This window comes from Periplaneta americana, chromosome 8 (genome assembly GCF_040183065.1).
Source record: "Periplaneta americana isolate PAMFEO1 chromosome 8, P.americana_PAMFEO1_priV1, whole genome shotgun sequence".
NCBI lineage: Eukaryota > Metazoa > Arthropoda > Insecta > Blattodea > Blattidae > Periplaneta > Periplaneta americana.
Window position 1 is genome coordinate 163,510,750 of NC_091124.1, and position 16,107 is coordinate 163,526,856.

Sequence of the window (16,107 nt, forward strand, 5' to 3'; positions counted from 1 at the left end):
TTATGTTTGGACTGTCAGTGTTGCCACATTAGAAGTTCACACGAACCTTAATTTTCATGTTTATTCAGTAATGAGCAAGGTGATATAGAAATAAGCTTCAAATGGCTGTAGTTTCAATATTTGGCATCATGAAATATGAACTTTTTTTGTATATACCGTACCAGTGTTTATTCAATTCTCGTATCCGAAACTAGCCTGGTCCCTTTAATGCCAGTTAAGAGGGATTCTATTGTAGCATGTCCCAATTTTTAACTGTATCTTCAGCTGAACATTTCTTTTCCACTTTAAAGAGTGTTAAATCTCACAGGTCTACAATGGGTCAATAAAGCAGTTTGTACTTTGTTCTCTTTGAAAAGATGTCCATGGAAATTTGAGCTATTCCTGAAGAAATCTGTTGAATGCAACTTACTTTTCAGTAAATTTAGTAAGTACTCAGAATTACCAATAGTTGCTTAGAAATGTAACGTATCTATTAAAATTATGGACAAAATGACGCCCGAGAGAGCTGTATAGCTGAGGAATGGTATAGATAATATTGATTAGGATTCATCACTGATTTTACAAGTGTTATTAAGCTATTAAAAGACAGTAGTTATTTAATGTCATTTCTGTAGACATTCTTGTACTCATTTTCTTCTGAACAATTCGGACTTTGGCATGATAAAATCATCATTTTTATGAATTGATGTATGGTAAGGCTAACCATAAGAATAAAAGAGTAATTAGAATAATAGTAGGTGCCAAATCTAGGGAATCTTGTAGGACTATTTTCAACAAACTACAAATAATGCCCATGGCTTGTCAGTATATCTTTTCATTAATAACCTTCCTCTTATGTAATCGTGAAAACTTTGTAACAAATTCAACAGTTCATAGCATAAATACACGTCAAAAAAATGACTTTCATATTCCATCGGCAAGTCTATCATGCTATCAAAAAGGAGTGCGTTATATGGCAGTAAAAATTTTTAATAGTCTCCCTATTGATATAAAAAATGAAACTCAAAACATAAGATTATTTAGGGGCAAATTAAAGAAGTACCTAATTTCTCACGCCTTCTATTCTGTATGTGAATTCATGATATTCAATAACGCTTCATGAAATTGATACTAAAACTTTGTGTTGTACTAGTAGACTATATTGTAAATCTCTTCTGTATATATTTCATCTAGACTGTGACTATAAATTAAGACTTTATAATAGTATTAAGTTTTTTGACTTGTCCCATATTCTAGCTGTGAAGCAATGTATGGTTACCATGGAATGTTATACAAATACAAACTACTCTAACTTCAAGGAGCAATAGTAAACTTTGGGATGCAGCAAAAATCAAACTTGCCACTTATGGCCATGTTCATGGCACTTTGTGGTGGGAGATAATATGTGCAGAAGTGTATTATGTACGTTCTACATATACTTCTTCTCTGAACTATTGTAGATACAACATTTTAGAGGCATACAAGTATAAACTTCCGACAGTTGTACATGATGATGGTAATGCTTGTTGGCAACATTGTGGAGAAGTACCAGAGTCGTTCTTTTGCCAATTCAGCTATAACAGATTCACCCTTAGTATCGTTTCCTACACAGTAAAATGACTGAGGTAAATGGGAGTATGTGACACGAAATAGACAAATTAAAAGTGCCAATTAAGTATCTGTTGGAAGTAACAAATGAGAAATGAGCTCTTGAGAAGGCAGAAACGAAGTAGGATAGGATTAAAATGTTGAGTTATTTTAATATATGGTCCTACATCGAGCTCATACAAGGACAGTAATGAAATTCAGGTTATGTACCGGTAAGTGAAAGTTAACTACCGGTACTGTACTTAAAAAAAAAAAAAGAGTCACAGAAATAATTACTCGTGAGTACTACAAAGCATTTATCGATTTGTAGTACAGTTTCACGTAGTATTTGTTTTGTTTCCTTACGTTATGAGTAGAACAGTATAAAGAAATTACAAGTAGGGTTATTATGTTTCATAATTTCTAACCACCCCACTATTTCAATACAAAATAGGCCTAAGTACTACAAATACTGAATATACTATTAAAATGTTTAATCTAAGAATTATGAATAAGAAAAATAAAAATATGAATCGAACCGGTATCACTGTTTATATGTCTACTACAGGTAGAAGAAGAAATTTAAAATGATTGATAAGAGTTCACGGTTTTTATACTAAAGTGAAATAATTAATCACAAATACTAAAATTAACCGAAGTATAATATGATTAGTGAAATATATTAATATTAATTTTAAATTTAATTTCTTTTACAGTTCCATTTAATTAAAATATTGGTGTAAAATAGCCATTTTAAAATGAAAAAAATTATCTTTGGCTTCGTTCACTGTAGGAACAAAAATTTTAACGCTGGCGAAGAATAAAGCAAAATATATTTTTGTTTAGACCTTATTTATTATTATTGTGAGACAATCGTTCCTTGTAAAACTCTACCTGTAATTAGATATCACAAAATATATAAATGACTGATATCTACTTCCCCCATCTAATACAGTAATTTAGAATTTTACCAGTATGTAATGAATAAGATTTTTATATCACTAAATAACGTTATTTTATGAGATTTAATTTAATGATAAGATAAAATGAAAAGAGCTATTGTAAAATTTGATTACATTCAGTTCTGTTTAATGGTTCGATAGATATAACATAATTATGAATTTCTAACAGAATAATTGCATAAATCATATTTGTGGAGAAATGCAAAATATTTTGAAAACGAAACTATAATTTCATTTTTATTTTCTTTAATGAATCAGTTTATTACCTGAGATTGAATTAGTATGGAGTAAGTAATCAGATATGTTAAACAGGATTTATGTAAACGTATTTAATTTTTAGAAAATATCCAAACTCTGTAAGATGATTATAGGAAAGGAGACGGACATTGTACAGAACAAAACAATCTTTAGAGGTTTAAGGACAGAAATGCATTATTTATACAGACAGCACGATAAGACATACCGAATTACTATTTTAATTATTAGAGGTAGGTAATCTTATTCATTAAGGCTCAGATGGTAACTATTAATTATCGTTATTTCTTAGCTAGCAACACTTGAGAAATTGATTGACGTAATTAATTCTATCAATCATTGCAAGTCTTTATGAATTAGTGCTGAGATATGCAGAAGTTAATCATATCATTTCAGTAATATTTTATGAATTACAATCAGAGTAGCAGCAATTAATTCTATCTTCATTAGTAGTTCTTTATTTAGGTCCTATTAGTGCTCAGATCGACAGGAAGAAGTTAACTATGAGTTTTTAATTACTCACTTATGTGAAGGAGGTTAAACTCACTGAAGGTATGTGTGTGTTTTGTATAACTACGTAAATTTTTTACTCAATTCACTTTACAGGCTTATAAGGCATAATACAATTATTATGTTATGCCATTGGTTATTATTTTAAAATGAATATGCAATAATTCTGCCATAATCAGGTAACAGGAACTGCAAATACAGCACAATTACACAATTTAAATTTAATCGAAAGAAATAGCGACTCTTGTAGGATGGACATAATTATGCTTAAAGGCAAACTGAGTACAATATATTGGTCTTTTTTGTACATACACATTTTAATTAAATATATTTTTTATTTTTTCGTTTACTATATGAGAATACTCTCTGTCAGTCCTAATATTACATAATTATGCAAGAGAAATTCACAAAATGTTCAATTACAATATTATTGAAGGAATGCGGATTATTTAAAAAAATTAAAAGTAATATATCAAATCTTTACCCTAAGTAACTTGATAAGTTACCCAAATAATTTTACCTATGTGTTTCATATATATACCGTATGAATTGAGATATGATTAATTTCTTAAAATTATCATAATTTAGATCCCAGAATTACCTGGTCTAAATGGCATTTCTTTTATTACTTTTAAAAGAAGAATTTAGAAAATGTATATATATATATATATATATATATATATATATATATATATGTCTGTGAAACAAACTATTACAATTCCTTCTTTTAAATGTATAAGCAAGAACACATTATGAATTAAGAAATATTAACCTAATGTGTTTTGTATGTATTTTTTGGAATATTATAAGTGAAAGTGTGATACTTAGAATTTTGTTTATTTTACCAAGATTATCTTATTAGTGAATTTCTTACAGTACATATAATATCGACTAAAAAAAAATCACATCGCATAAGAAAATGGGAAATAAAACTCAAAAGACATGATGCTTGCAGGATGTTACTGCAGAATTGATGACAACACACACAAGATAACATAGCACATCACCTCTGCCACTTTATGGATAATAATGAGTGTGACTCATGTAAATACGAAAGAGTTTCCTGATGCTCTATGGCTCCTGATTCCGTGCAGTCTAGTTAGTGTATGTTATTGGTTATGACAGTATGAAAGACATTCCAGTCCCAAATGGAATATTTCTCCTCATGGAGAAAAGTGAAGGCCTTCTTTATTTAAAAACACACTCAAGACATTATATAACATTGAAGTATTAATCTATAACAATAACAGTGCTCTTCATAAACAATATTTCATTTTAAATTACTTCTTGCAAAAAATATGCAAATGAAGTTTATTTCTATCATACTAAACAATCTGAGTCTTACATGATAAAGGTACATAAACGAAAGACATACCCTTAAAATGCAAGACCCTTTCTACATTGTGAAAAAGCAGAATTTTGAAATTTATGTGAGTACTGCAAGAAAATAAAAGAAGCCCTTCAAAAATAGTATGAAAAAACTAACTTCTGGCAACTGGCATAATAATAATGATAATAATAATAATAATAAATATATATAGTAAACTACTAAGCAGGCATTTGAAAGTGAAGGGCTACATTCACACTGGTCCAGTTCATTGTCTGCAAATGTAGCCGCACAGCACAGCCAACTACCAGGAACCTAAAAAACAACTTAAACAACTTCCATAAATCAAACTAAATCTCATCACATTACAATGAAACATTCCCATGGATGGGCGGGCGGGCGGTCTCCATATTTTGTGGAACAACATGTGTCTACTGAATGACTACGAATCCAATTCAACACTACAGGGCTTGAGCCGAGACCAGCTCGCCATGAGTTCGGCAAGACCGATTCGACATATTAAATGCAATTCATTCTAGTTTATTATATCCAACCTGTAAAGAAAAGATTTAAAAATCTTATACACAACCAAAAACTTAAAAGCAGATAAAAATGCGCATAACCAGACTATTCAAGACAAGAGAGGCACAACCAACCCATACTGACGTGTCTCCCCAATAACCCATGCAGGATGCAACATGCGGCATTACCACATTACAGGAGCACATGATTTTGATCTGCATACCATGACATCGATACCACATTCAAACATGTAATTTATGTCCACATATCTTTCAGGGCTGCACATTCCCAACAAGCGATCTCAAGTCCAGGCTATATATACACAGCCCTAAAGACAGACACCAATTACATCATCAGCATGGCATCACGTCCATCGAAATAGTCTGGTTATAGCAAATGGCAAATGCATAATTCATTTCGAACAGGCAGTTCATGCAGACTTACATGCTCGTTTATTGTTAAGCCATGCTTTTATGACATCATGCATGCACAAGCAAAATCCGACATTCAACATGTTCGTTTTGTCATAATTCTCATGCTAGACATCTAATGCTACATGCTCTCTCATTGGCTGAAGGGAAACAGGGACAAAACATCATGGCTAACAAACAGAAAGTCCAAAAGGATGTAGGAAAGGAAGGACGTATCAAATTCTCCTAGCACTCATTGTTATAAATATTGTATTATTTTTCCAGTTCATTGCTGCAGTTTACCTTTGATTGTGACCCAAATGTCAACATCAGCTCAAACCATCTACACTTCAGCAGTTCAAATTATTATCTCATATGTATTATTAAGAGTTATAGACTGAAATAGGTATCCTATACCTTTATTAGATGGTAATCCTGCCGCAGTGCTAATATTTAATTAATATAAATCTATGTCTAATGTGTGGTGGTAGTTACATTTTGTTTAGAATAACATACGGAAATTTATAGCAATACAGCTGTGCTTTTTCAATCAGTTCAGTCTCAATCCATGTAAATGTTAAAGAAAGCCGGAGATCATTGCTTAATTCATACTACCAAACAATGCAAGACCTTCAATTACAGAAACAAGAAAAAACAATTAAGAATTTTCATTAAACATTTCTGTAGCGTTCTGACAGCAAAATGCCACAACACTTTTCTAATCCCTCAACCCATTCTGTAATAAAATTGAAAAAGCCAGCATATCCTTCCTCGAGGTAAAATGGGAACTGACATAAATTCCCATATTTTAATTTTGAAATATAGTTTGAAGCCCAAATAACCTTGTGACAGCCAAGAAGCTTATATGTAAAAAATATCGACTCAAATAAGCTTATAATGATTAATTTCAAATTACTTACTGAGATTAATCATGCTAGAATAATCTTTACTGTCGTTGTATGTACCAAAAGAGACAGAAAATTACTGTATAGGGCTTTTTTATGTATAAGTTCACTCAAATCTCAAGTCTAAATTTGCTTTTAGTTCATGCAATGAATCTAGTCCTTTATTTAAAGAACTTACCAAGCTTCTCATTAGCGAACTCTTTGTAATATAACAAGAGCAAACATGCATGTTAATGTATAGTAAATTACTGATTAGCATTGACCTGTTAACGTCCATTTCTTCGTCCTTGCTATTACCAAGATCATATGATGATGCATTGCAGAAGGAATTATTTTGACAAACTTTCCTAAGGAATTATACCTTTACTCATAAAATCATTCTCAGTCAGGTCCCATTTGTACCACTGAGGTTCATATAATCCTTTTTATATATAATATATAAAATATAAATAAATGTGTTGTGTTGCTGTTGTAGTTGTTGTTGATGTTGTAAGGTTAGGGTGTTCCTTACCCGCACTCCGAACGCCACAATCTTGAGAATACACTCAATGGTAAACATGCTGGTGAAGCCGATGTTCATGTAGCCAAGAGTTTCCTTGTACACAGTGCTTTGCTTGTCATACTAGAACAAATAGTAAAAAGAACCAAGAAAAAAAAAACACAAATGAAAATAAATAAAAACAAAGATGACACAGCACAGTGACGAGGAAAAAAATTACCAGACACAATTGACGATACAAAAACATAAGTTACACCAGGTGATTGTAGAATGGGAAGTATACACAAAAGATTTATTGTTGTTGCAGACAGATTGTTTCTTATAGTTATGCTGAAAGAATATTAATATTGAACAATTATTGTAAAATCACAGTAATTGTAATTCATTTATTTTGTTAAATTTCATTTATAGTGCCTCGAAAAAAATTATATTATAGCATACATAATAATTATGATCTACCTACTCGGCTCCCCAACCAGGGACACAAGTCTAGATGAAGATAAAGAAGAATTATGGTATGTTCCAAGAACAATATGAACAAGTGAATATCAACTATATGCCACTTCATTCTTGAAGTGTAACTAATGAACATTGTAATATTTATGATCATTCTGATGCACTTTACTTCACTCCTATATCTGTATATCAAACTCGTTAAAAGAGATAGTTGTACAAGAATATCCTCGTAAGATTCAGTATCTTACTCCGATTTCATACACTTACATTAGCTTTCTAATCTTAATAGTTCTCTAAAATACTTACATACAGTATACAAATTTATTTCATGTCCTAATGTAAGAAATACAAATCATCAAAAATCATATGCGCTGAAAACGGTAACTGCAATAATTTTATTTCATGTTGCAAAGTATTTTACCAAAATAAAGACTGCAAGAAGTGTAAATATCGGAAGAATTTATTGTATGTTGCACCGGAGCAATTATAACTAATCGAATCTAGAAAATCACGAAATTATTAACAATACTAGTGCGATCAGTTTCATTTTCATTGTTAAGTTTATGTTTAAGGTATTCAACCACAGGTATGAGTTCTTAGCCTACTGGTACGTATTTATCAAAATCCTCGGAGTGACACAATGAGTAATAGGGGAGAGTCGGGTAGTATCGGACAGTGAGTTTCTTTTATCTACCACACGATGATAGTACCTGATTGACATGGTTACGTTTCTGTGATGTCGCATAGAGAAACGTAACCATGTCATTCAGGTACTACCATATGGTGGTAGATGAAAGAAACACACTGTCCGATACTACCCGACTCTCCCCAACTATTAAAAAAATATATTTGGTAATTTGTTTAATATGGTATTTTGTAACACACTAAACACTTTGCTGCGTCATATTCTTCTATAAATAGAAAGCTTTCTTCCCATATCTCTCAGAAAATTGTATGTGTGGAAGTCCGTGTTACCGACTCTATCAACTGGCCATCATAAACATGTAACACTATGGTGTGTTCTCTCTGATTGACTGTAGTCTACAACTAGGCAGCCCTCAGTGAGAGTGATAAGCAGCCCTGCACGCCTCCAAAGAACATTGTGCCGAGTTGACAGACTGCTTTAGATCAAAATGGGAATAATAAACAGAACTGTATGATTTTGAATTTATTGTTGTTTAATCAACTGTCTCAAGACAGGTCTGAACCCCACAAGTAACATCAAGAAGGCACCACTTATGAGACAACTAGGACAGGAGATAATGGGGTAAGGTGGCCATTTCCTTTCCCTCTCCATTGCAGACATTGCTGACTAGCTACATACAGTAAAACCTCGATAAGACGCAACTGCTTATTATGCTATCCCATGTAATACACTTTTCTTGTCCGGTCCCTGCACATTTTATATATAACGCCTTTATAAAATACCCCGCTTGTTGCACTCAAGTCCCGCATAATATGCTGTTTTTGTTAAATATTTTCGATGTAATTTTCAGCCATGTACTGTAAAAGCAATGAAACATCTTGGTCATTGAACTCACTGGTGCCATTAACCTGAAAAGTATTGGTATTCGACCCTTTACCTGCGCATTTAAACCTTCACACTTCATACCTTAGTATACCTCATCCTCTTGTTACGCTCTCTTATTCGACTCCTTATCTGCGTGGTTAAAGCCTACATACAGTTACAATACCCCACCCTCTTGCTAACCCTCTCTCTCAAACAACATTCCTCACTCGGCCGTAATAAAATTCTGGAAATTTTTGCTGGGCAGTTTGTTGTCCTTTTGTGTATTGAAGTGTCTGTGAATTTGATTACAATGAGTGTTAAACGAAAAGCCCTTTCTGTGTCGGAAAAACTGGAAATCTTACGAAAGTACGATGAGAACAGTACTCTTACTCAGAAACAACTCTCTGATTCATTAGGAATCCCATCATCGACATTAAGAACGATAATAAAAAAATCGCGACTCAATCACTACAGCTGCGAGGTCGGGAGGTGGTAAACATGAGGACTTGGAGAACACACACAAGGCAAACAACTATAAATGTTTTTTTTTTCGAAATAATTAAGTACAGTACATAATGTAAATGTCTTCGACATAGAGTACAGTAATTACATAATGGAGTAATACTGTATTACCTTTCATGAATCATGTATTTCAAAAAAGAAAAATGCTAATAGATACTGTATACAAGTCAAAATTAGTATACACGCCTAATACGCGGTCCCGGTTAATACGCGTTTTACACCCGGTCCCTTAAACAGCATCTTATCTGGGTTTTACTGTATTTTGAATTTATTATATATAAGTATCTATTGCCCAGGCACTTGGAAGTTCTCCATTCACCATCTAGCTTCCTTTATTATATAAAACAAGACCAGGGCACACAATTTTAGGAATGCAGACAGACAGACTCTCCAAAATGAAAATGAAATACAAAGCTAAAAGACACTCAGATGCTGAACAATCTTTAGCTTTTGGGAGGATGGGTTCCCTTGAAAATGGGAACAGCCTAACAGATGTAAACTATGAAGTGGATGGTCATGGGATTATGCTTAGGAGATTACAATAATGAATAGTTACATAATGGCAGGATAAATGAAGTACTAAAAAAATTATTTTCGAAACCTCTTTATAACTTTAAAAGATGGCAATGTATCAGCAAGTACATACTCTTCTCTTTAAAGAGAAAACAACAAACTAAGTGACTTTCGTAACAAATTTATCTAGTTCTATTTAGCACCTGTGATAATGATTTTTAATTATCATGGGTAAGCTAAAATTTCCTGTACCAGTATTTAAACCAAATAATATTCAAATTCATTGAGGATTAAAAAAAATAACGACTTTTTCAAGGAAGTTTTAACAAATTCTATTTTCTGTCATAAAATAATTAGCTCTAGTTAATAGTGGTTCGATCCCAGGGGCTGGCTATCTTGACTTTGGCTTTTCGTGATTTCTCAAGTTCCTCCAAGGAATGCCGTACAAATTTAAAGGATCACGATCTGACTCCTTCCCAATCGTACTTAATCCTTCACCATCACTTCCAATCTATAATCCTATCATCTACTGTGATAGGCATATGCTACCACATAAGATATGGATCTTACTGTTATACCAGATTCCAGACTTTTGTGATGTCTGGTTTATGGAAAAATTTTGAACTTTTCAACTAAGAACTTACATAATGAGATACTTAATTTAATTTTTCTTTAACTAATGGAGGGCACTGATTTGAGTCATTCACCCAAGCGTCTCCATTTAGTGGGCAAGCTTGTAGTTCTTTCAGCTGCCATGAAGATGTTGCCCTTGGTGCACCATATGATGATGATGATGATGATAATGATGACGATTAATGAAGCATTGGTGGAATACCGGTAGGAGAAACAGGAGAACCCCATGAAACGTACACCAAACATCGTCTTTGTTCACCACAAATTTCAGCTGGATCTGTCGGGATTCCATCCTGGGTTTCTAGCATGGAAAGCTTATGTTCTAGCCATTCGGCTAATGGTGCGCCATATAATGAAATATAATTTCTTCATCATTTCGGAAATAATTACAGATTACATCCCCAGAACCGTATCACTAAAGAGCTACATTTTTGTACTTGGCTGGCTACAAAGAGAAGTTATTGCTAAGACCTACTTTAGCTCAACATCTTTCAGATATGCTTAAAGATACGCATGAGAAATTCAACTAATCATGGAAAAAATTACAAATCTTTCATTCAAGTTTTGATGTGATATTATTTTATTTTAGTTGGTTATTTAACGACGCTTTATCAACTACTAGGTTATTTAGCGTCGATGAGAATGGTGATAGCGAGATGATATTTGGCGAGATGAGGCCGAGGATTCGCCAGAGATTACCTTGCATTCACATTATGGTTGGGGAAAACCTCGGAAAAAACTCAACCAGGTAATCAGCCCAAGCGGGGATCGAACCCGCACCCGAACGCAACTTCAGACTGGCAGGCAAGCGCCTTAACCGACTGAGCCACGCCGGTGGCTTTGATGTGATATCCCTTCATGCCTGACTCAGTAGGGGGCTCATAAGTTGTTATACCAGCTATGCTTGAAGTTCCGCCCCTCCACCCTCATGCACCCAACACATAGTGCATCATTAATGTCAGGTTTTATGCACCCTTCAGCAAAATTATTATGAATGTACCTTATTGTTCATTTCTAATTATAGTGAAGGAAAAGCAGATTGTTTACATGTTAGTGTCTGTACTACTGGGTTGACAACAGAAACTACAGCTCTGCATTGATAACTACTCCTTTTAGGTGTATAATGAGCTTTCTTCTAAGCCTTGGAGCAACAACCAGGAACAGTACAAGCCTACATGATATGATGACACAACTTATCCTATCTATGTAAAGCAAGGTTAAGAATTAACTCAGCCCAAGCACAGCCCCTGTTATCTCTAATAATTATGTTCACATATCTCCCATTTTGTCGATTGTTAATTAGCAGGCTTATTTAAAACAATGACAAATGTAAGTCACGCAATCCACAACTTACTCCTCCCTTAGGGTTCAGCAGTAAGTTGCCTAGTTTTTAACTTGTAACATAATGTTTACATAGGAAATCGATAGATAAATAGAGCACAATTTCTATTACAATGTTGATAAATTCAACAGCGAAAACTGTCCGCAATTTCAGAACTCGTCTTATGCTATGGCCATGTACAGTAACATGGCCACCCCCAGAGCCTGCAGCCTAATGATTAATCCGCCACTGACCTGAGTTCTCTTACAGAAAATTAGTACTTTTTTGGTCAATATCTCGAAAAAAAATATCGTAAAATTTTTCCACTTCATCTTATCCTAATCTTTTTTCCTGCTTTAAAGGGAATGATAATGAACAGATAGGTGTATTGTAAAAAAGAAAAATGAGATTGATTCATTCGAGCTAACTAAATACAACGAACAAAACAAATAAGTGTATCTTCTAAATTCTAAGTGTCGTAAAATTCTGCAGATGAATCTGTTCTGAAATATATAAAAAATTAATTAAAAAATTTGAAAAGTTCAAAATCTTCACAATTCATATTGTTCATACCACAATTGGCGTCTATCTATTTAGCTGATTACATAGGTGCCACTTCCATGTCGAAATTTTAAAAGCTCAGTGTCTTAATTAACATTAAAAGAAATTTAGGTTATGTAAAGGAGCGAATTTATCCAAAACATAAATAAGAAAGGAATGTTGTGATGAGTGGCTTAGTGCCAAAGTCAGTAAACGTACTGTCTACTAAAAACGTAATGCAGATGAATGAATGAATGCTAGCCATGAGGTCCCATGTTGGGCACAGGCCTCCTGTGATGGGGTTAGAATCCCCTCAACAGGGATGGTTCAAGTGTACTAGCTTGGTGAGCCAATCCAGGCGAGCTGATAGATAGATTATAATATATATTTGGGATAAAACTATTATCTACAATAAATCTCATCAAAATACACAAAATTTTAATTGAGAAATTCTCATTTCCTCAAATATCTTCAGCTGCCTGGAATGAAATAAACAAAAAACCCTTATAAAATTTTTTCGTGTTGTAGTATATGGAATAGATATCCCTTATCGTAAGGTCTGTTTTAATGCGCAAAAATCCTTTTAGTTCTTAAGTGTGAAAGTTTTCAAGTTTTTACATATTTTATACGGGATCTGGCATATTCATAACCAGTGCTTTCGTCAATGGTATGTTTTGTCACGGCCATTCCATCACGGACTTTTTCGTCATATGGACATATTTTGTCACAGATTGCATTTCGTCATACATACCTTTGTGCCACAGTGGATATGTTCCGTCACAATATTGAATGTACTGCTCAATATTACTTTCACTATTATTTATTGAATACTCATAAATTTTTATACACATTTTTACCCTTAAGTTACATCAGTAATTCAAAATCAGTAATTTAACCAAAATGTCCAGCGACACCATGCCCAATTTCTCAAAGGTAACCTAGGACATTCTCATCGGATTTATATTCCTGATATCTTTCTACAATTCGTGATAATCTTGTATCGAAATCTGTATATTTTTTCTTTTTACATGGTGGTGAAACATAGCCCGAGATGAAATAAACAACTGAACAGCTTTGCTTGTGGAAACATATTTGAAATTACTGCCATTACGTGGCCTCATAATCAGTCGATATAAAGTGCAGCAACAACTGTTTTTGTAATCTGTTATTTACCTTCTCTTTAAGCATATTAAAAATAAGTTCATAAGATCTCCTTGATTTTCTTTCCATAAGAGTTAACACGATCGGAAGCCACTGCCCATACACGTTAACGTGTATAGCATACGTAAAAAATTTTGATTATCACCTAAAAGATTTATTCCATAACTTTGGTAACGTATAACAATAGATCGTAATTAATTACTAATTGTTGCAATTATACTTCAAGTAAAGAAACTTTCATTGGCTACAGGTTTCCTGAAAATTTGAAACAATTTGAACAATACGGTTTATAAAACTAAATACAAATATTTAGATACGGAATACTTGATAAAATTTTACAGGAGAAAGAGTTCGTCCAAAGAGCTGGACTTGGAAAGAGTCTTAAAATGAAGTGTGTCAGAAACTAATGTGTGATATCGTTGGGCCATGACAAAAGTGTAATGCATGATGAAAGACGATGTGACGAAAGTGTCAAGTGTGACGAAACGTACCTATGTCAAAAAAAGTGTGACAAAAACACCTAAACAGTTTTATATGTATACTGATATGAAGCAATACAATTCAACACAGTATTAAATTACTTTTTATATGATCAAGAACACTTCTAATTCCGTTATTTTTATTATGAATCACCGAATACCTACTTTAATCTTCGAGCAACAATTAAAATGGAGTTATACGAACATTTTAGAACGTTTTGTACATCAAGTAGAGATGAATTTAAAGCAGCAGTGCAACTAAATCAGTCCAATATTATTGTCATCTGTCATTTGGTAGTGATTAACTGTAAGCCACTACTATGAACATTTTTGAAGCAAAAACAATGTACTAAAAACGCGGAAATGTTTTATATACTGTATGTGTAGGCCTATGTAATACACTGCACATCAGATTTACATATCATTGACGTCTCTCAATTTTTTCCCATGTACATAAATACCAGTATTCATCATGGCTATCATACTGAGGTGAATATAAGTATTTTCATTATAATATTGTTTGAGATACTGTACCATACAGTATTTAAATAAATAGGTGTCATTAAATGGGACATGCATTTTGATAACCATTACGCAGTAATCAATCAAAATAAGCACTATTAAATGTTGAATTGTCCACAATCACATTTTTACAGATTCCTTTTCTTTGAAAAGTCACAAATCCGAAGGACAAAATCTTTACGTGCTTTAAAACATATTTTATAGATATGTAACACAATAATAAAAAGTGCATCCAGTTTCGGACCCAAGTTCTAACCATAATCTTGTTGATGCGATGGGCAACTAGGTAAGATTAAAAAAAAAAGTGTCTACTGAACAGTAAATCTAATGGCTGGTACCACAAAACTACAATCAAATATGGTAAACGAAGATACCTGAGCTATAAAACACTTTGCCGTCAGTAGATGTTACTAGGCTACACCAAAGAATGAGATTAAAATATATAATAATAATAATAATAATAATAATAATAATAATAATAATAATAATAATAATATAATAATAATAATAATAATAATAATAATAATAATAATAATAATAATAATAATATCTTTATTTTACAAGCATAAATGCCACTTTTTACTGTATCTCCATAAAGGTTAGAGTTATGTGTTACTTTTCAAGGCAATTCACGTAAAACTCCTTAAGCTGTAAAATTGTTGTCTGCAGGAGTATTCTTTGCATTTCGTTTATATGTATATTCCAATATATCTTATCTAAAACAAATTAAAGAATATGATCAGTAGTGCCATATTTAATAAACAGCATTTTACGTTATACTCCAAAATAAATTCACGAGTGAATTGACTTGTAAATAGTGAATATGAACGCAATCAATCTATTAGCAAGAGCCGGATTTTTTCGTGAAAAGAAATTCTTAATTTTGGTGCTATACATGATTTTATTTCGATGGATATTTCGTGGCATAAATAGCTATTTTAAACGTAGGCTATATTTCCCATTATCAAATTTTATTTATAATGCCTATTTGCTTAAAATTTTACACACACTGAACACTAAACGTGTATTTCCCATTATCAAATTTTAATTATAATGCCTATTTGCTTAAAATTTTACACACACTAAACACAACACAACGTTCTCAGCAATCAATTGCATCCTAAGAACACACATCTAGCTTAGTTCAACATTATCTGCACGAAGAATTGTGCAGTAGTTGGTAAGTATTTTGGTGTATGCAGGAAACCCCCTCTCATTGTCAGCATTTGATGTTGGAAATCACTCTTTCTGCAAATATCTTGCAGAAAACTCACCAGGGTTCTCTACCAGGCCATCTAAGATTTTGACCACACAGTCCTCATTCTCTATCTGACCTACATATTCTTTTACTTGGCCCTGTAATGCAATATAACCCTATAGAAAAATATGCTCAAGAAGGGCAAATTTTTGGCAGTGTGGTTGAGGTTAAAATCAATCTCAGCATAAAGCGAATTCGGTACACGAAAAAGCTTTGCAGTTGTTTCAAATATCTTG

At 32.9% G+C, this 16,107-nt stretch overlaps 1 protein-coding gene across 28 annotated transcripts in view; it reads right to left on the reverse strand.

Moving 5' to 3' along the window:
* The window catches only part of cac (calcium voltage-gated channel subunit cacophony), a 1,051,854-nt gene that overhangs the window by 262,014 nt on the left and 773,733 nt on the right, over nucleotides 1-16,107 (reverse strand). For 24 of the 28 annotated variants that reach the window (XM_069834011.1, XM_069834005.1, XM_069834006.1 and 21 more), the window contains one exon: nucleotides 6,969-7,079. The exons of the other annotated variants lie outside the window; for them this stretch is intronic. In XM_069834011.1, coding sequence (XP_069690112.1) covers nucleotides 6,969-7,079 — 111 coding nt within the window. The remainder of the gene's footprint in view (nucleotides 1-6,968; nucleotides 7,080-16,107) is intronic. 28 annotated transcript variants of the gene reach the window in all.